We start from the raw sequence: 20,855 nt of genomic DNA, 5'->3' as shown, positions 1-20,855 counted from the left end.
TTGAATTTATAATTTTGTATTTAAGAGATGAATGAATTTTAGAAAATTCTAAAGTTCCCAGGCCAAAGTTGTTATAGAAGGGTAAAGAATGCTTTAAATCATTTATTCCATAATCATTAGTTTTATAATTTTTATTTTTCGTAACTATTTTTTAACAAAAAAAAAAAGTTATGCATCTCTTAAATACTATCTTTTAAAAGGAAATTTTCATAAATAAATAAAAAAAGACGATAGTATACACATAAAAAAACTCAAATGATTTACAGAAAGTTTGATGAATTTTGCTGGATTTTATAAATAGTTTAGAAAAATAAGTATTAACCTAAAATTTTGCCTATATCTCAATGGCCTTCTATGTCTATGTTATTGTAATTAAAATCGAAAGGATATAGGCGTATGGATTGGCTCAAGCTAAAAAATATCGGTCCAAATAGTTGAGATGTCAAACCTTAAAAGTACTACGATTTTGTGATTTTCACATGACATAGTGTTCTATGGTCAAATTTTATAGCGTACTTATTCCAATCCATCACTTTTTATAGAACTAAAATTCATAGTTCCTATTTTAATATATATATGTTAAAAAACACACATTAAATGATGATTTTCTCTTCTAGGTTGACTGAAAATTACTAACTAAAAAACACGGTGCCTCAAACCTCTAACGTAAATACGATTTCTAAGTACTGTGTTTTTTGTAAACGCCAAGTGACTGATTAAATCTCTCCATTCTCTGTTTACTTCTATTTGGGGTTATTTATGCTAAATGATATTATTCATTCAATAGAATAAATGTGAGATAGTCGAGTTATATTCATAGATGTTACAATGTGGTGATTCATTCCTTCGTCAAACAATGCTTTCTCGGCTCGTATTTTACTGTATTGGATTGAAATCCTTCTTACTCGCATGGTTTGCCTTCGTTGATTAGTTTTGGTATGAATTGATGCTTTGTTTAAGGGGGAAAATGAAAATGGTTCAATTGGAGGACAATTGTCCAAAATTCGGGACATTATGGGTTAAATACAAAGAAGAAGTCCAACAGTGTAATTTTGTTAAAGATTGCGTTACATTTCCGAAATATAAATGAGGGTATTTTGGGGAAAGGAAATCAATATAGGCCTTGGCCGGGTGAGATGCGAAAAAGTCTCAAAACTGAGTGAGAAGCGTTTGAGCTGGGCTCGCAGCTATTGAAAAAGAGAGAACAAACCCTTTCGTCGCTCTTATTTTCTTCCTTTGATCTGAAATTTCCTGTTCCGATCTCGCTTTAGGACGCAATGGCCATGGCAGCTCTCAGACGTGAAGGGAGGCGGCTCACTACTGTGATCTCCCCTCAACCAATCACCGCTCTTCGGTCTTCCCTCCTTTACGAGTATTTATTCTATCTTTGCCTTAATGCGTTTTATCTGGATTCCCAGCGATTAGGATGTTTTTGTTAGACACCCAAAAGTTCTCTCATTTGGTTGATGAAAGTCTGGAGTATTGCTTGTTAATTTTTATTTTTCGTACGTATTTGTCTGAACCCTTTTTGTTAAAGATTGGTTTGGGTCTACTGCTTGACTAATTGTTATGAAATGTGCTGTGGGTTCTTTTTTGTTCTTTGAAAAAATACAATGATCTTCCGGTTATGAGATATGTGAAAGTATTACATTTTTTGAAAAATTATTGACTTGAAAAACGTACGGTAATTTTTTGATTTTAGGGAGCCATACTCCATTAGGTTTTCCGCCTAAGTTCTCTTTGCAAATAATCACTAATACTAAATGTGGGATTTTTGTACAGGGAACAAGCTCCTCTTGGTGTACGCTCCATCTCCACTCAAGTGGGTAGGTGCTATTTACATTGGATGGATGCTGCTATTTCTTTCAGTGCTATTTTCTGTTAATTAACTAGCATTTCTTTGATAATGTTTGGGTTGTTTTGTTCTTCTTACTTACTGATTATTGCTATCATTTCTCAATATGTGGATGCAGTTAGAACTCGAATGAAGAGTGTGAAGAATATCCAGAAAATTACAAAGGCCATGAAGATGGTTGCAGCCTCTAAGCTGCGAGCAATTCAAGTGCGTGCTGAAAATTCTCGTGGCCTTTGGCAACCATTTACTGCGCTTCTTGGGGATAATCCAAGTATGTTTATATTATATACTTTTTACTTTCCATTGACACATAAGTTGCTTTTTTGGACTCATGGGTTATTTACCGGTTAATGTATTGTATGTTTATTTTATTTTATATTTGAAAAAATTGAAACTGTTCTGTACATAACACACACCATACAAATACACACATGTACTTTTCCCCTTCTATCCTAGACTTAGAAATTTGACTGTGTTATTTTTGTTGGAAATGTAGGTGTTGATGTAAAGAAGAATGTCATTGTTACCGTTTCTTCTGACAAGGGTCTTTGTGGTGGAATCAATTCTACCTCAGTCAAGATAAGCAGGGCTCTGCACAAATTAAGTTCTGGTATTACTTGAAAAAATTTGTTTATCTACCTCAGTAAGTAATATATTAATTTTGTAATCGCTCTATCATAGGTCCTGAAAAGGAAACAAAATATGTTGTGTTGGGAGAGAAGGCAAAGGCTCAGTTGGTTCGTGACTCCAAAAAGGACATATCAATCATCTTCACTGAGCTGCAGAAGAATCCTTTGAATTATACCCAGGTTAGTTATCCACATAACATTACTTATCACAGAGAATGTCTTCATTGTTTGTCCATGAGTTTACATTTCTGTCGATTTCCCTATTCTTCCATATGTAGGGGTTCAACTGTTGGATTTGAAGTCTTTGCAATGGAGTAGGATTATTTCCCCAATTAAATAATGGCACAAATCTGATCCATTGTGGCAGAAAATAATATTGTTTTGAATGAATTTCCTCATTGTTTTTATCGGTGCATTTCTTTTGGTTTACTGACTTAGCATAATCTTCGAATTTTGTGTGACAGGATGCCTTCCTTGACTTTTTGAAATGCCCATTTCTTACTGTCTTTTTTTGCACTTTTAGGTCTCTGTCTTAGCTGATGATATTCTAAAGAACGTAGAATATGATGCTCTGAGGGTTGTTTTCAACAAGTTCCAGTCGGTTGTCTCATTTCTTCCTACAACATCTACCATCCTATCTCCCGAGGTAATAAGATTACTTGATTTTCTTTGCTATACTGACTTTTTCTTCTCCCTTTCTTAAATTATTACATTTCCTATTGTGAATATTGTTCATCCTGTATTTTAGGTTGTTGAAAGAGAGGCAGAATCTGGGGGAAAGCTTGGTGACCTGGACTCTTATGAGATTGAAGGCGGTGAGACAAAGGCTGAGATTCTCCAAAATCTAGCAGAGTTCCAGTTTTCTTGTGTAAGTTCATTCTTACAGTCTCTCATACTTTTGTAATGAGGCATTAGTTTACTGCTGAAACTGTCAATGGTTATGTACCAAATCAAATGAGCAGGTTAGAGATTGAGGTTTTTAATTAATTCATTGGAAGTTTCATGGAGTTTAAATTCTGGCCTAATTTATACATCAGACACCCCGTGTAATTTTTGATGATACATATCAGTTAACACTTTTTTCTCATATATTTTTCTCTCTATCGAGCTGTAACTGAAATTTACAGGTCTTGATAATTTTATTTTGGTGAGCCAATTCTCAGGAAAAAGTTTTCCTTCTAGATATTGGGACTTGGTATTTAACCGGATCACCATGGGTTACTAGTGGTTTTTGAGGATGAATAAGTGATGAAGTAACTTCAGTCAGTCGTATTTTGTTGGTTAAGGATGCTGCAGAATTGCATGTGAACCAACTCAAAGAAGAGAACTGCGACATATTATATGCAATAGCGTTGATTACATGATTACCTTCCTTATTCTAAGTATTCTAATATTAACTTGTAGCAGGAATATGTTGTCCCATTTCTTTGACCATTTATGTGATTACTGAAAGCTATATTCATGCTTACCAGGTACTGTTCAACGCCGTTTTGGAAAATGCTTGCAGTGAACAAGGTGCAAGGATGTCTGCAATGGACAGCTCAAGCAGAAACGCCGGGGATATGCTTGATCGCCTCACATTAACCTATAACAGGTCTCTGAACTTATATGACGTGCTTTTTTCCCTCTCAAATCAAATTTTGGAACCTACTCGTTTTCTTCTTATTTATTTATTTTCTGTGAAACTGAACTTGTTAATTTTTGTGATAGAACCCGGCAAGCGTCTATCACCACCGAGTTGATTGAAATTATATCTGGAGCTTCGGCATTGGAGGGCTAGTTGCCAGATCTTCTGCCGGTTCACACAATGGTTTGTGAACTAAGATCACGAGGCTATATTTGATAATGACGATGTTGCCTTCTGAGCTTTTTTGTAATAATACACCCAGTTTCAATTCTATCCTGGGAACTATGTTTGTTTAGATATCAATTGATTTTCAGATTGCTTCATCCTTTTTCCAACCAAAAGCCCCAATTGCTTGAATTGACTTTGTTTTTCTTTTTTTCTTTTTGAGAAACGCTCTTGCTTTTCAATATGATATTGAGATGAATAACTCGCTTAGAGGAACAGAAATTGAGTCGTGATGTTCTTCTACACTATGGGACATTTTTTATAGCATTTTTAGCGTTTCTCTATAATCACCATCTAAATTATAAAATTCAAATATTGGGCTTGGAATTTAATTTATGTGACAGGAATTCTTTGAATTTGAAAGCATAAAATTAAATTTGATAGGGATGCTGGATCAACATTAAATCCACTACGGCCTTTGACATTTATATCATTGTTCATTGGCCATAAGGCTTCGAAATTGTTTCCGGGTTGACCAACACTGCCCACAAAATTAGGGTGGCAACGTCTCCAAGTAATTAAGAACTTGCATGGATATTTTGACTGTATAATATATCAAATTTATAGTTCATGGCAAACGAGATATCAGAAATCTCAAAGAACGCTCAAAGTCAAAAGTTTGGTTTTGCATTTCGACTGAAAAATGACCAAAAGAACAAATATGTTGCTGCAGCAAATTGCTAAAATACTGACACGTGTGATATGTTAGCGCCGTAGCATGTTCAAACAAACTTCATAACGCCTCAAAAAAGTTTGGACTTTGATAGAAAAGACAAATGAAGAAAAATAGTGGACGGCAAAAAGGAAAACATCAAACTCTTGACATCTTTTGATGGAACTGCTAATAAACTCAACCAGAATAATTACAACCAGATATGATAATAGTGGATTTTATACGGCTATTGTGTTGTTCTTGCTTATTTTAGCCGACTATCTTTGCTGTTTGAGCATGATTCTTAGAGGAAGTGATTTTCCATTAGATTGCCAAGTTATTTTCTCTAAAGAAAAAAGGAGATTCTCCCTAAATTGCTTTTTGGGTCATTTTGGCTATGAGTTTAATTACCATCTGGGGTTGGAGAAAAAAAGTGTGAAAACTTCTACTGAAAAATTTTCCTAGCATTTGTCTCAGCAAAGGGAAAGCAGAAATGGATTTGTGGATTGTTGCAGCAGCTACTGGTGCTGGATATGTAGCTAAGTACTGGAAGAATCAATCAAAAGATGGGGATAATTCTTTATCACAGTTATCCTTTGGGGAATCCAATTTGGTAAGTCCTCAATATTCGAATCATTTTCTCAACAAATTTTCACTAAGGAAGAAACCATATGAAGATGTTTTTGGCCATGGAAGTATGGAAGAAACATCTTCAGTTGCAGAGTTGGGACTTTTTGGAAGCCACCAAGATTCCAATGGCAATGAACTGTCTACAACAAATATGACTTTGAAATCCTGGATCAGTGAGAACTCTAAAGAACATATTGGAGAAAGCAGCAAAAGCAATAACATTGGAACCTTAGTTTGTAGTTCTTCAAGAAACAGAAGCACAACTAAAGCTAAATTCTCAGATGGGGTTCTTGTTAAACCTCTGAATTTTGTAGAAGATTGTCTTCTAGCTCATGAGAGTTCCTTAAATCCATGTATTGCTGTGGAACTGGAGGAAAATAAGCTGTTCAAGGGATCCCACTTAGATGCTAATGAAAGTTTATGTGGGGTTTCTCAACTGCCATTTGAGTCTTTGAAGATCTCTGATATAGTTATTAATAAGACAGGAAAGGAATGGGAAAGAAAGTCAAGAAGTTTCAGCAAAATGGCTAATGGGGAACACTTTTCTTCCAAAGGTATAGTAGTGTTTTTTTTCTATATATAGCCTTTCGTTTTTAGCTTATTTTCTTAATCATTCTTCATAATTTGAAAAAAAGGAAATAATCAATTGAGGAAGGATATAAATTTATTTCAATACAAAAATTTCGTGAAAGTGGAGAAGCTTTTGAGAATCATTCTTCTTTCTGCAGATTTATGATCGATCTATACCTTAGATTGCTAACTTATGCTTATTGCTTATACTTTTCAGGTGTCGCGGATGAATCGTTTTTATTATATTTTGGAGTCTTCATTGGTGTGATCTTTTCTTTCATGTCTAATAAAAGGGAAGTTCACAATTTGAAAGAATTGCTAAAGCAGACCGAGTACTTGGTTCATGATCTTCAAGAGGAACTTGAAATGAAGGATTCATTGAAGCTGAAGGAGCTCAGTAATGATAATTGTGAATCGTACACTTATAGTAATAATGTCTTCTCTGAGAAAACAGGAGATGGATCTTCTCCACAACATGTCATGGATTACACAATAAACTTCAATGCTGAAGAACTATATGAACATAAGGCAGAGGAGAGTTCAGAATCAATGAGCAGAATCGAAGCCGAACTGGAAGCAGAACTCGAGAGGTTAGGATTAAATGTAAGCATCGACTGCACGGCGAGATATTACGAGGAAGAGGAGGAGGTAAGTAGAGTCATATTGAAAACACAAGTTAATTCATACTAGGAACTAAACAAAGTATAATGTCTACTCATTGTCTCATTATGGATGGTTTAAGTTAAAATGCAAATTCTTATGTGCAGCTTGATCCGGAATTTGAAGAAGATTTTGCTGAAGGTGAATTGAGGAATGAGATGATTATTGAAGAAAGTTGTGGTTGGACTAAGCCAAATGAAGAGGAAAGCAACTCAACAGTTCATTCTGGAAACTATACAGTGTCACCAAGGGAACTGAGCTTGCGTTTACACGATGTTATTCAGTCAAGGCTTGAAGCACGTATCAAAGAACTTGAGAATGCTCTTCAAAATAACCACAAGAAGCTGCAGAAAATTGATACACAATATAGGAGTTCTTGGCTTGAAGTAGACGACGACGACTTGGAGTTTACTTCTAATACACGAATATAAAAGCAAAAAATGGTACCATTGATAAGTTCTGTTGAGTTTGGAAGAAGGGTGGTTTTTACCAACTGCTGAATTCTAGTGATGCTTTTACAATGGAACTCTCACATCTTGTTATGATGTTTTTTGAAGAGTTTCGTTAAGTCAATAAACTAAATACTAACAAAGTCTTCATCAAGAATAGAGAACACCATTCTAAAATGGAGATTAACGGAAACGAAAACAATCATATGTACTATTTGAGAGATGAATGAACAACAAAATTGCACCAGTGATTAGTAAAAGCTCTACTATTGCATATTGAACCGTTCATCTACAATTTTCCCCAACACGAATTATTTTCCCCAACACGAATTATGTACACCCCTTAATTTAAAGATGAAGATAAATTATAACAAACCAAATATTAAAAAACAATATATAAATCTTCAAAATAAATGCCAAATGTTGCAAGTCAAAATCACTTACGTAAGAGTTCTCGAAAAAAGGAAGGGCAGTTAGTTCATTCAATTCTCGTATCCTATCCAAGGGCACTAAATTCATCTAATAAAATTTGGGATTTAAATTCATCAAACAAAATTCGAGATTTAAATTGAAGAGATGATTTTGAATCAAAATGAGTTATCATCAAAATTGAAAAACATGTCTAAAGATACAAACCAATACAAAACTTAGGAAGTGGTTGGATAAATAGTGAGATTATAGTTTAATTAAAATCATATGTGTTTTTAGTGTAAGTTAATTTAATTTGATTAGAATTGTATGACTTTTAACGAAGAATAGTAAACACTTTAACAAAGAATAAAAAAATGATAAACGTTAAATAATAAAAACGATACCAAATAGTAACAAGAGAATAGTAAACACTTTAACAAAGAATAAAAAAAATGATAAACGCTAAATAATAAAAACGATACCAAATAGTAAATACCATACCAAATTGAGAGTTATGAAATATTGTTTCCAAAGTAGTTATGAAATAGTGTTTACAAGATGGTACGACTATTTTAGTTTACCAAGAAAATAGTCAAAATCATCAGGGTTCGGCGGTGCAAGGAGGCATAAGACATTACACTCAAAAAGCCATTTGTTGAAAAATCGGATAAGGCAATTCCTTTCAAGACCTATTTGCAAATTCATCAGTTTTTGTCCCCACCACCATAACCGCCGCCGCCGCCATAGCCGCCACGGCGGCCAGCCCTTTCAGTTGCGAAGTCGCATCTAATGCGACGACCATTGAGATCCTGATTACAAAAAAAAAAAAAAGTAAGTATAATCCACAACAGAACCACTAATATCACCAAACCAACTCATAGCAGTGTCATGCTGATGATTTACCTTTCCATTCAAAGCTTGAATAGCACTAGAAGCTTCTGCATTGGCACTGAAAGTGACAAACCCGTAACCTTTGCATCTACCAGACTCACGATCCATTATCGCTTTCGCTAAGACAAAGATAAACCAATAAAAGAAATTCAATTCTTTCACTCAACACAACCTAAGAGAAGACGACATCCGCCAAGAATATTGCTGTCCTTACAGGAACAATATCTCCAAAACTAATGATAAGCTAAGTGGTAATACTAAAATATAAAATTTAGCTTTCATATTCAATAATGCTTAATTAGATAAGTTGTCTGCACACCTTCAACTACTTCCCCATACTGGCTGAACGCTACCCTCAGAGTTAGATCATCGGAGTTGTATGAGAGGCCTGCAGTACAAAGCAACGGATCTCAGGGAACATTCTAAAGCTTAAACAATGTGTAAGAGAGAACAGGAGAACCGATTTTCCAGCTAATCTCCAACAAAAACTTTAGAACCCGACATGAATCTAAGAGTTCGAAAGATAGACAGCTTGGAAGGTTGCAAACGTGAACCGATTCCTGATGCAGAACACTGACTAAATATTTTTCCAACTTTACTGAGAAAAGCCATATTAACGACCTGAAAGAATTACCCAAAAAATAAAATAAACTCTGTAGGGAACAAAAGTAGTCCCCCAGGATAATACAGCACCTACAAATATTTTGAGCTTCCAATGTAACATTAACTCCAATATCAAAAAGAAAGTTTTAGTACTACTTTATAATCCATAATAAGCAGATGAACAAAACATGCTAGCAAACTAGCTAATACCAAAATAGCAAATCTCTACACACAAATTAATCTGTGTTCACATGCACGCTTTGATTAGACATTCTAGAGAGAGTATCAAACTAAGAAACGTCCCAACCGGAGCAAGGGAACACTGGAGAACGAACGTAAACATACTTAAGCAGAGCATGTATACCCAAAACGTTACAGTGGAAGTCTTAAAACACAATCAGAACATTTATAAGTACTGTCAGGAGAAAATAAGCTTTATATATCTTCCAAACAGACAAACAAAATATCTCTACACAGAACGACAAAAGATCAAAACACAAAACAGAAGCAATCAAAATCAAGAACGAAGAACAAGAAGATACAGAAACATAAGGAGAATAAAAATTAGAATCATGACAAGAAAAGAGAATGAATGGAAAAGGAAATGGAAATGAGAAAACATTTATTTCGTTCTCTTCTTCCTTTCTTTCACAGTCGACCTTAAACCCTATGGCTTCGATTCGGATGGGGAATAATTGCGTAGACGCCTCTTTGAAGGCAAAATTAAGAAAATAAAGTTTGGAATGTGTCTCCTCGAGAGACGCGTTCATGAAAAACCGACTGACCGAGTTACATTTTAAAAATCAGATTACATTGTGCATTGTTACTTTGTTAACGTTTTTCATCTCCTTGTACTTTCTTTTTCTTTTAATAGATGACATTATTGTTTTCCTATTTACATTTTTAAATAATCAGACCGACTTTGTTTAAGAGCTTTTTTTAACTAATATTTTAGATTATTTTACTATATTTAAAAATTAAAAGGAATAATGAGGACCCAAACAAACTTCTTCTCTTTTGTAAGAGAGGGATTTTACTTTAATTTATTTAAGAAGGCATCATTTTTTTCAATTAGACTTCAATCATTCAAAACCGATTGAAGTGTTTTTCCAACCTCGCCATCAAGAGCGGTTTAGAAGTAAAATGTTTTCGAGACATTTCTCAACATGAAGAAAAATGGATTCTAACAATTTCAAATATACTCCACAGTAGGCCAAAAAGGCAGTGGAATGGAAAGAATTCTAAGAACATGTAAAAATTTCAGGGCAATCGAAATATGGGGATTTTGTGTCAATTGAAAAGGAATTAATAGATCATCAAGCCAAAGGCCAATTGGAGTTAAGAATCATTTACGCTAAGAGAAATAGGAAGGGGTAGTCCATTTAATTCTCAAATCCTACGCAACGGCACTAACAATTCTGAATCGTAACGAATTATCTTCAAAATTGAAGAACATAGACAAAATATATAATCCGGCGGTACAACGAAGCATAGACATTACACTTAAAAAGCCCATTTGTTGAAATATTAGATAAGTTCCTTCAAGCCTTGTCACCAAAGCCATTGCTACCGCCGCCATAGCCACCGCCGCCATAACCGCCACCGCCATAACCGCCACCGCCTCCACTGTAGCCACCACCACCTCCATAACCACCTCCACCACTAGATCTTTCAGTAGCATAGCTGCATCTAATGCGACGACCATCGAGATCCTGATTACAGAAAATGAACAATTAAAGAAGGAAAACAGTCGATATAATCCACAACAGAACTACCAAGGTCACCCAACCACTCATAGCTATGCCGTGCTAATGTTATACCTGTCCATCCAAAGCTTGAATAGCACTAGAAGCGTCTTCACTGGCACCGAAAGTGACAAACCCAAAACCTCTTGATCTACCAGAGTCACGATCCGTAATCACTCTCGCTGAGACAACATAGATATATATTAGAAAAAATCAACATAGATAATCACTCAACACCAACTAAGAGAGGACACCCCCCACGAATGTTCCTGTTCTTACAGAAAGTTTAAATGTCAATCAATTTCCCCGAAACGAATAAAGAGCAATAGTGGTAATACTAAAATATAAAATTTTGCTTTCAAATTCAATAATGCTTAGTTAGATAAGTTGCATGCACACCTTCAACTACTTCCCCATACTTGTTGAACGTTTCCGTCAGCCTTTGGTCATCAGTACTGTATGAAAGGCCTGCAGTACACAAAGCAATGAATGTCAGGGAAAGTTCTAAAGGATTACCAAGGTGTAATAAAGAATAGAAGAACTGGATTTAACCTAACCTCCAACAAAAACTTTCGAACTCGACATGAGTCTAATAGTTTGAAAGACAGAAGGCTGCAAATGGGATCGGATCCCTGATGCAGAACTGTTACTAAATACTTTTCCAACCTTACTTAGGAAAGCCATGTTAACGACCTGAAAGAATTACCCAGAAAGAAAAATTAAACTCTGTCCGGGAACTTGTTGCACAAGATAATACAGCACCTGCGAATATTTTGAACTTCGACTTAAAAGATCCACAATCAAAAAGAAAGTTTTAGGTACTATTGAATGATCCATAACAAACAGATGAACAAACAAAATCTGTGGACACATGCCAACAAGAGAATACTGGAAGACTAACGGAACCATTCTTAAGCTAGTCTTTACACTCGTAAATTAATTTGTATTCTCATGCCACGCTTTGATTAGACATTCTAGAAAGACATATCAGATTAAAAACGTCCCAACCGGAAGCAAGAGAATACTGGAAAACTAACGGAATCATTCTTAACTTTCGAAATCCAAAAAGACGCATAAAACAAAAAAGAAGAATGAAATAAAACCTCCAAATCAGAACATATGTAAGTTCAGTCAGGATAATAAGCTTTATATTTCTCAAATAGACAAACAGAACATCTCTACACAGAACGACAAAACGATCAAAACATAAAACGGAAGCAATCAAAATCCGCAACTAAGAACAAAGAGATACAGAAACATAAGAATACAAACTAAAATCATTACAAGAAAAGGAAATGAAAGGAAAGGAAATGGAATTGGAAATGAGGAAACCTTTGTTCGTTCTCCTCTTCTTTCCTTTCACTGTCGGTCTTAAACCCTAAGCCCCCAATTCAAGTAGGGTTTTGTGATGGTGGAGAATTGCAGAGTGATTTAAATAGACACTGAAACTTTTATGTAAACCGTTGGATTAAAAGTGGGAGAATTTTGACCGTAGGATGAGAAAGATATTTGTTGGGGGTTCACGTGTAATGATTCGATTGGACAGTAACTTTTTGATTGACGGGCATGTTAGTTTAGTTTTCCCCATAAACCCTAAAACCCCTCACAATATAACAGAAATATTTACAATTACTAATGTACCCTTGCCAACTCTATATTTGCCCCTTCCCCTATGCCTTCAATCAAGTTTCAAACTAACTTGAAGGCATAGGGGAAGGGGCAAATATAGAGTTGATCGGTTGAAGAAGAAGAGGAGGGTCCATTCGTGTAGCTTCAGGAAAATTCAAATAGAAAATTAACTAAAAGATATATTTTAAAGAGTTAAACTGATAAATCGACTTTTATTCTTTTAGATCGAGATTGGTTTTGACATTTACTAAACTTGTTGGAAGGTTTGGTCGGAAAATCTATTGTACTAATGTACTAACTCTATCGAAGTTGATTGGTCGAAGAAGAAGAAGAAGAAGAGGGTCCATTCGTGTAGGTTTGGGAAAATTCAAATGGAAAATTAACTAAAAGAAATATTTTAAAGAGTTAAACCCATAAATCGACTTTTATTCTTTAAAGATCGAGAAGGTTTGGTCGGAAAATCAATTATGACTAATCTTGTACACTTCTAGCTATTAGAGGGAAAATAATGTTTATTCCACTCAACAAATTTCTACTACTCCTATTTAGATTAAATATTTTAAATACTTTACTATTGAGTATCAAACCCTGGATTTTTAAGATCATTTTGACCCAATGATCACCTATAAATGAAGTGGACTATTATAGTCGCCCACTCCATGTTTGACCCATAGAGTTGCTTAATACAAGGATTAGGGTTGTTATAATCTCTAACACACTTGTTTCACTCCACCCTAACACACTGTTTCATTCCTCCTCCTTCCCAACTCCACTTTTCTCGTTCATCTCCTCCCGATTTTCCCTAAAAGTGCTGGTCATTAGACTTCACTTTGACAAGTATTTTTTTTAACTTGCTTAATATATGTTTGGTTATTGATGTAAAACTAATTAGTATTTGATTAACAATTTCCATTTAATTAGTAATCATCTTATTTTCTTGATAGGACTAATAATCAATTTTAAGACTGTATTTTATGAACTAATTGTACGATACAAATTAAATGAAACGCGATGTTGATTTTTAGATAACTATCTCTCAGTTTCAATGATAAGTTTCTCCTTGTTTGACGATGAACTTAGCTTAATACCAAAATTTGATGATTGGTATTAAAACCCTCATATAAGTCCTTCTATCCAATGTAAGAACAAAAACCGTTTATTTTGATCTTCGTTGGTTCTCTTCTCACCTATATACCTTGTATGAAACTTTAATTATATCTTCATCATTAACCGTATATTACCATGTTTGAGACTCGTCCTTGTTCATTTAAAAGAACATAAATTCTACGTCCTTCTCTTTATCCGACCAATATTTGACTTTGCTCCAACTCTCTTTGTCTCTCTTTTTAACAACAATGTTAAGGTGAGATTAATTCGATAACAAATTCACTAAAGAATAAGAATATTGATGTAAAATCTTACCAAAAAAAAAAAAAAGAGTAAAGTTGCATAAATGGATAGTTTATAAAGAGGAATCCAGCTGCAAGGCAATAGTAATCGAAAGTGAGTTTTAGTCAACTCTTGACTTTACTTCGATTTGTCCAAAACTTTCTTTCCAAGAAAATTCTTAATTACAAAATCATTTTGCCGGATTTTTTAGACATATTAAATTCAGTTAAATCATAATAATTGTAATTTTAGCAGTTTGAGTAAAAAATAAAATAAAAAAGCTTTCCAATCTTAAATCTTGAAACAAAAATTATTTCCATTTTTTCATCATACACTTTCAAATTATTTAGAATATTACCATCACGACATAAAATTAAAGCCATAACTAACCATTAAAACTATAAACACGATAAAAAGTAAACATGATAAACGTGTTGATGTCTAAGATGTTTGAAATTTTGACTGATTTTTCAATTTAACGAAAAAATAGATAATGGGTTGCTAAAACAAATCATTATACCCAATTTTATATTAAAATTATCGAATCAAACTAACGACCAACTTGGTTAGGATTTTCCAATTGTTTGATTTTGGAAAACCGAATTAAGTTTTCGAAAATCAAAATCCTATCATATGATGCTTTGTTGTTAGTTTTCAAAAATTATGCACAAATTCCACTTCAACTTCTGAATTTGGTACTTAAATTATATATTTTTTTTACGTGATGTTTTCAAAAACTAACTAAAATTTTGAAAGTTATTAGTATTTTTGAAAATTTAACTATACTAAAAAAATGAAAACTAAGAGAACTAATAATCAAATGGTTATGGGAAGAAAGAAAAAAGGTGAAGAAGAATAAAATTGATAGCTAAAAGATTGTTGTCTCGAAGATATTGAAAATGGACACTTGTCGTGTGAATACAAAAGCAGAGCGGTCAACAAGTCAAAGCGACGAGACATAAAGAAAGGAGAAAAAGATGATCATTTCATAATTCATAGAATCAAACTACAAAGAAATCTTGTTACGAAATTTCAAACTCAATTTCTATCAATGTTTCTTCATAATAGTCTTTCACTTTTCCTCACCATTCTTCATGTAACAATGCTTCCGACCTTCCTTTTCTGATGCTGATCGGCTGTTTTCCGTCGCTTCTTCTCAACTTTCCCATCATTTTTTCTTCTTTTTCTGAAGAACAGCGGGATCAACCGCCAATTACTTTAGATTTTGCTTTCTGCGCCACAAAATCAGGTCATTCTTTCTTTTAATATTTTTGCAAATTCTTCTTTTCGGTTTCTTCTGTTTTTGATTGTATTCGTTTTTTTTTTTTTTAGCTTGAGGAATTTGAAGTGTCTTTGGTCCTTAGTCTTTCACTGTCTTGTTTAGATTTCAATTCTAGAGGAAGCATGCCGTAGACTGTACGGTAGTGTTATGAACTTTGATTCTTTGTACTCTTTTAGAACACCTCTGTCAAGCTCAAGAAGCCAAAATACCGGTGAGCCAAATCTAGTTAATTTTCATGAAATTTGTTCTGTTTGTACTTTGTAGTACCGATTTGTTATACTTGGGACGGGAACGAGGTAAAGTGAATTATTAGATGATATAATTGGCTACGAGATGAGTAAGCTATATATCATATAATAAATAGAGGTATATCTTCAATTCATCATTTTTTTATTAGATTACAATTTTTGATAGCACGAGATTCTATCTCAAAACTAATTTGTATGTGAGAAGAGTAGCCCCTGAATTCCATTTATATACATTGCTTAATCTTTTTAATGTAGATGCTCAACATGGGGAAGAGTCGGGGACAATTAGAAACGAATAGGAAATCAAGAGAGTAAACTTTTGGTTGGAAAGTGCTTTCTGATTTCACATGGCTGTTGATTTATGTCTTTCTTCCTAGTCAGATGGGGGATTGTGAATCAATTATGCCAACCTCTGAAGGGGAGCAACACGCTCTAGCTGCATTTCAGCATCTAGTCAAGTTCTTAAGAAAAAGTCAGAACGTGAATAATGAGTTGAAAAAGCTCCTTGCCGATCTCGATTCTCATTTGACTTCCTTGCCGTTGTATACTCATTTAGAGGTTGGGAAGTTGAGCGAGTTAGAGACAAGGTTCATATCTGCGGAGGAGAAGATTATGAGATGGGAATCTAACAAATCCATGATATGGGATTCTGGTCCCAAAGAGGCTTGTGAATATATGAAGGCTGTTGATGAAATTCATAAAGTTCAGGAAGGTCTAAGAAGTTTATCTGCAAATGACAGTCAAAAGCAAAATGAACTTCTTTTCCAGGCCGACTCTGTCGTACAGATTGCAATGGCAAGGCTAGAGCAGGAGCTAATCCACATTCTTGTTCAGCACAAACTATATTTTGAGCCTGACTATGTTCCCTTCCAGTCTGGTGGCTATGATGTTGTCTATAACGAGTCCTTTGTTTCAGCTGAGGACAGTTTTGGAGGTGGAAACTTCCCACGGAGAGAGTATTCCTGCTATATATGCTGTGAACTTGGTCCATCCACACGTGATCCCTCATATTAAATCCATTGGAAATCTTATGTTTACTTCAAATTATATTCAGGAATTCTGCCTGGCTTTTGTTAAAATGCGGAAAGATGCGTTGAACGAGTATCTGTTCATTCTCGAAATGGAAAAGTATAGCATTGGAGATTTGCTGAGCATGGAATGGGGCGACTTAAACGTGAAGATCAAGAAATGGGTTTGGCTTATTAAAATTGTTATTAGAGTCTACCTTACTAGTGAGCAAAGACTCTGTAACAATATATTTGAAGGCATTGGATCTTATAGTGCAGTCTGCTTTACTGAGATTTCAGCAACTGCTATGCTTCGCCTGTTGAATTTTGGAGAGGCCATAGCTATGGAACCCCATCGACCGGAAAAGCTGTTTCACTTGCTAGACATGTATGAGGTCCTAAAGAATCTTCTTGGATACATAGATGAATTGTTTTCCGAAGAAACAGAAAAGGGTTGTTTTCTCAAAGTTGAGTTCCATAATCTTTTCAAGAAATTGGGTGATTCTGCTAGGGCTACGTTTGTAGATTTTGGAAATTTCATTGCATGTTCCATATCAACAAACCCTTTTCCTGGCGGTGGTGTTCATCATCTAACAAGGTATGTAATGAACTACATTAAGACCCTTACTGTTTTCAGAGACTCGCTTGTTTTCCTTCTCCAAGATCAAGCAACAGATGGCTTAAGTCCAACTTCTGAGCTGCAGAGTGAAATCAATAGCATACCTTGCCCAATGGCTTACCACCTTCAGTCAATCACTTCACATTTGATATCCAATCTTAATAACAAATCCAAGTTGTACAAGGACGATGCTCTACGACATATTTTCTTAATGAATAACATCCATTATATCGTTCAAAAGGTTGAAAACTCTGAACTCGTAGCCTTTCTTGGAAGTGGGTGGATGCGAGAACATATAAGAATGTTTCAAAGTCACGCAATTATCTATATGAGAGTCACCTGGCAGTCTGTTCTTTCTCTGCTAAGGCTTGATGGTGATGGAATGAAAACTCCAAAGGCAGTCTTTAAAGAAAAGTACAGGGCCTTCAATGCAGCCTTTGAGGAGATATATAAGAACCAAACCGGTTGGAATGTCCCAGATCCTCAACTACGTGATGACTTGCTTATTCAAACCTCAAATTGTGTAATTCAAGCATATCGAATCCTCTACGAGTCAAGGTCTCAATCTAACCGTGAAAAGTATATCAAATATACGACCGATGATCTGAGCAAGCATATGCTGGATCTCTTACAAGGCTCATCGTGCTCGTTGCAAAGTTCACGCCGGAGATGATAACTGTTGCTGGTAATGGTTTTAGAATTCAGCAGCCCCTTTCGGCATTCATGTCTTCCTTTTCTCGTTATCTTTATAGGCACTTGTTAATTATATTGTTCAATACCCATTCTTGCTTAAGACTCTAGCATGTATCCCAATACCTACAGAACCTATTCATTTATACTGACTACCAAGTCAACTTGTAATACTCACAGCTTCTCATTGTATAAAGTTCGCAAATATTGATTACTATCAATAGTCTTATCATTTTTAAAATGATCCAAGGGGTGGATATTTGGATTAAAAATGTTTTCAAGCACTTAAAGAGTTAATTGAAATGGACCGTCAATAAGGTTAGTACACGATTGACTGACAATAATAGTCAACAAGGTGTTTCTTATCATTGAATATGTTTTATGTGTATAAATTGAATTGCAGGCCAACATCCATCTAAGTCAAATATTTGATTTCTAACAAGAAATGGCTGGGAATAATTACTGTGATGTGCTATTGCTTGACTTCCAAATTGTAGTAGATAGATAGATTTCAATATTTCTATACTGTATTGGTAATGTTCAAATTCAAAGCATTAATTCAAAGCATCAATTTTCCAATTTTAATCCTTAATATTCAATTTCATCAAGTTGGATCCTAAATTGATGTGTTATGTTTCATAATACATTGAGCATACGTGAGAATACTTTTTGACAATATTCCAAACAGAAACTTACCAAGAGTGTTAAAATTGAAAAACGTTATAATGCTTACCAAGAGTATTACTACAGCAAACATGTTACTCAGTTTAAATACTTAAATTGACAAGATTCATAGAAATATCATCAAACCTGCAGGAGCTGATCTAAGGTCAAGTTCTAAGGTCTTCTCTTTGAAAAATTTTATAAGTCTTCAGGTCAATACTCCTACTGCCCTTTTCACAAACCGTATGCCATAGGGCTCATTGACACAATTTCCAACCTCCTATGGTTTTCCTTTGCCCTTCAAAGTTTTAGTACTGTTCTATAACAATTTCAATTTATGGTTTGAAGAAAGTTATGATTTAATCTTTATAAATTTGATAAAATATTCATGAGAATTTTCCCAAATCATAGGGATGGATTTTTATTTATTTCAACAAACAATAACCGCATCTTTCATTTGATTTGTAGATAATCAACACAATCAATTTCCAAATTTCCAGGCATTGAAACTTCTCAAGATCCAATCCTCAACCATCTAACAATCAACAGTTCATACATATATACTGTTGGAGAAATCTAGTCTAAAACATCAAAAGGTTCAAAGAACATTGTACAACAAAGACCTCAAGGAAGAGACGTGTTAGGAAGTAAAACACGATACCTAGCGCTATTGATACTGGGAGAGCAGGCAAAGCTTTCTGATATATTGCCAATAGCATCAAAGTGATTCCAAGACCAGCTACAATTGCAAGATAACAAGCATAAACCGTCATGTAATCATACATTGCTGCTCTACCAACCAATACACTATAGAAAATGAAGTCTCCTAGCCCCAACTTGATAGCACCAGAGGATCCCAATCCTATTCCCTCTAACATCAAATTTTCATTTGATCCAGAAGCTTCTGCTACTCCATGTGGCTGAACATTCCCTCCATTATCAATTAATGGAACAAGAAGCTCAGCGTTCCTTATGGGGTGAACCTCCCCCTCTTCAGCTCTAACAGCAGTTGATATGATTGGAATTGGATAGGAATTGGATGTTTCAATTTCATCTACATTAGATTCAGAAACCACATTCCCATCGGAAACAGAATCAGGAACAGCAACGGGGCGATTATCGGAAGTTTCATTTCTTTCCCTCCACACCCTCATCCTTCTTTGCACTAAATCCCTAGGATTTGAATCATGATTAACCACTGGCCGAGCCTCATAAACTAAAGCTGGAATATCTTCATCCCTAGATATTGCAAGCTCAACTAACAGCCTCAATGGTCCAACAGGCAGTAAAACAGCTGCAAGATCATAGACAGCCAATGCAACTAAAAGTGCCCAAGTAGTCCATTCAGGTAACAAAGTAAACCAATAAGCCACCAACATCCCAATTAAAACCAAGTACCCTTGTGTTACAAGGATAGCCATTTTTGACATGAACACAGCTAAAACACCCACAGCAGCAAAATTGAATAGAGCAACCAAAAAAGTGAAACAATCAATTGGAATACTGAAATCCTCAATCAAGAACAATGCAATTTCACCTCCAAGAAAACCCAACACAACAAAAGCAGAGAAACCCATGTAATACTTCAAGAACTTGACACATCTAAGGTAGAAAAGCAATACCATGAGAAATGTAGCCAGAGTTATAACAGCCACAAACACAAGTGAGTTTAAAAGAGCACCTATAAATTTGTCCCATGAGGTATCAGAGCTGCTCTCATTATATGCAATGGTAGCGATGGAGCCAACTGTTGCATAAGAAGACGAAGAGTTGGAGTTGAGGATAGAGACTAGAATAACTACCATGAACATGCAGATTGAAACAGGGGCAACAATTCTAACGATCTCTTCCCCTAGAGATTCAAGAATGCTGGTGGGTTTTTTATTTTCGGCCATCTGGGTCTTTTTAGTTATAGATCAAACTTCAATTCTCAAGGCTATGGCTGTCGCAACAATCTGAAGGGGAAGATTATTGAAGATTTCGACTCAGCGCCTAAATGGGTGGTGTTTCATCAAAGCGGGAACGCCGCCATAAGAAAAAAGAAAGCTTTCATCTTAGCACAAAGAAAGTTTGAGCTGACAAAAATAAAATAGCTTCGTTGATTAACAATTTGAACCCTCCATAGATTCAATTAAAGCGAAGCTCACCAATATTCTGCGTCCGCTTGCCCTTCTTCAATTACTCTGCTGACCTAACTCTAGGGGGCATATTTGCCCCGAATATTATTGGTTAAAAAGTTCCATTTTTCATCCTTGAATTGATTCGTTTTGTTCTCAAGACTCTATTTTGATTCGTTTTGTGAAAAATTAAATAATACCAATTAACATTTAAATTTGATAACCGTACAAATTAAATTGTTACAAAATGTAAAATTAATAAAC

The 20,855-nt window shown here is 34.9% G+C and overlaps 6 protein-coding genes across 8 annotated transcripts; 3 read left to right on the top strand and 3 right to left on the bottom strand.

The window, feature by feature from the left end:
• The first annotated feature begins 1,129 nt into the window (after positions 1 to 1,129).
• On the top strand, positions 1,130 to 4,434 carry LOC103491541 (ATP synthase subunit gamma, mitochondrial). Its single transcript, XM_008451565.3, has 9 exons — positions 1,130 to 1,372; positions 1,783 to 1,826; positions 1,974 to 2,126; positions 2,352 to 2,465; positions 2,537 to 2,664; positions 3,008 to 3,130; positions 3,233 to 3,352; positions 3,957 to 4,078; positions 4,195 to 4,434. The coding sequence occupies exons 1-9, from the start codon at positions 1,278 to 1,280 to the stop codon at positions 4,262 to 4,264; spliced, it is 969 nt and encodes a 322-aa protein (XP_008449787.1). The 5' UTR covers positions 1,130 to 1,277; the 3' UTR covers positions 4,265 to 4,434.
• Positions 4,435 to 5,212: 778 nt separating this feature from the next.
• On the top strand, positions 5,213 to 7,557 carry LOC103491621 (uncharacterized). The gene is made up of 3 exons (XM_008451687.3): positions 5,213 to 6,172; positions 6,406 to 6,836; positions 6,956 to 7,557. Exons 1-3 carry the CDS (start codon positions 5,482 to 5,484, stop codon positions 7,277 to 7,279), a joined length of 1,446 nt encoding a protein of 481 aa, XP_008449909.2. The 5' UTR covers positions 5,213 to 5,481; the 3' UTR covers positions 7,280 to 7,557.
• Positions 7,558 to 8,175: 618 nt separating this feature from the next.
• LOC103491687 (glycine-rich RNA-binding protein 3, mitochondrial-like) lies at positions 8,176 to 10,352 on the bottom strand. The gene is made up of 5 exons (XM_051080247.1): positions 9,862 to 10,352; positions 9,078 to 9,220; positions 8,919 to 8,989; positions 8,612 to 8,718; positions 8,176 to 8,517 (listed from the first exon to the last, which is right to left on the bottom strand). The coding sequence occupies exons 1-5, from the start codon at positions 9,970 to 9,972 to the stop codon at positions 8,413 to 8,415; spliced, it is 537 nt and encodes a 178-aa protein (XP_050936204.1). The 5' UTR covers positions 9,973 to 10,352; the 3' UTR covers positions 8,176 to 8,412.
• Positions 10,353 to 10,564: 212 nt separating this feature from the next.
• LOC103491813 (glycine-rich RNA-binding protein 3, mitochondrial-like) lies at positions 10,565 to 12,501 on the bottom strand. Of its 2 annotated transcripts, none has more exons than XM_008451947.3 (5): positions 12,280 to 12,501; positions 11,505 to 11,640; positions 11,347 to 11,415; positions 11,023 to 11,129; positions 10,565 to 10,914 (listed from the first exon to the last, which is right to left on the bottom strand). In XM_008451947.3, the coding sequence occupies exons 2-5, from the start codon at positions 11,629 to 11,631 to the stop codon at positions 10,744 to 10,746; spliced, it is 474 nt and encodes a 157-aa protein (XP_008450169.2). In that variant the 5' UTR covers positions 11,632 to 11,640; positions 12,280 to 12,501; the 3' UTR covers positions 10,565 to 10,743. The 2 variants fall into 2 exon arrangements, with proteins under 2 accessions (XP_008450169.2, XP_008450224.2); XM_008452002.3 differs by having other exon boundaries at positions 11,505 to 11,709; positions 12,280 to 12,365.
• Positions 12,502 to 15,228: 2,727 nt separating this feature from the next.
• LOC103491934 (exocyst complex component EXO70E2) lies at positions 15,229 to 18,028 on the top strand. Its single transcript, XM_017044059.2, is given in 3 exon segments — positions 15,229 to 15,458; positions 15,877 to 16,418; positions 16,420 to 18,028. Coding segments are annotated over 2 exon segments (1,917 nt in total). The 5' UTR covers positions 15,229 to 15,458; the 3' UTR covers positions 17,795 to 18,028.
• A 931-nt stretch (positions 18,029 to 18,959) lies between these two features.
• LOC103492136 (presenilin-like protein At2g29900) lies at positions 18,960 to 20,728 on the bottom strand. 2 transcript variants are annotated; one of them, XM_051080246.1, is made up of 3 exons: positions 20,622 to 20,728; positions 20,156 to 20,466; positions 18,960 to 19,768 (listed from the first exon to the last, which is right to left on the bottom strand). In XM_051080246.1, the coding sequence occupies exons 2-3, from the start codon at positions 20,367 to 20,369 to the stop codon at positions 19,056 to 19,058; spliced, it is 927 nt and encodes a 308-aa protein (XP_050936203.1). In that variant the 5' UTR covers positions 20,370 to 20,466; positions 20,622 to 20,728; the 3' UTR covers positions 18,960 to 19,055. The 2 variants fall into 2 exon arrangements, with proteins under 2 accessions (XP_050936203.1, XP_050936202.1); XM_051080245.1 differs by having other exon boundaries at positions 18,960 to 20,466; positions 20,622 to 20,727.
• Between the last annotated feature and the right edge of the window lie 127 nt (positions 20,729 to 20,855).

This window comes from Cucumis melo, chromosome 12 (assembly GCF_025177605.1).
Source record: "Cucumis melo cultivar AY chromosome 12, USDA_Cmelo_AY_1.0, whole genome shotgun sequence".
Classification (NCBI taxonomy): domain Eukaryota; kingdom Viridiplantae; phylum Streptophyta; class Magnoliopsida; order Cucurbitales; family Cucurbitaceae; genus Cucumis; species Cucumis melo.
Note: the sequence above shows the minus strand (reverse complement) of the source record. Positions and strands in the feature narration are given on the sequence as shown.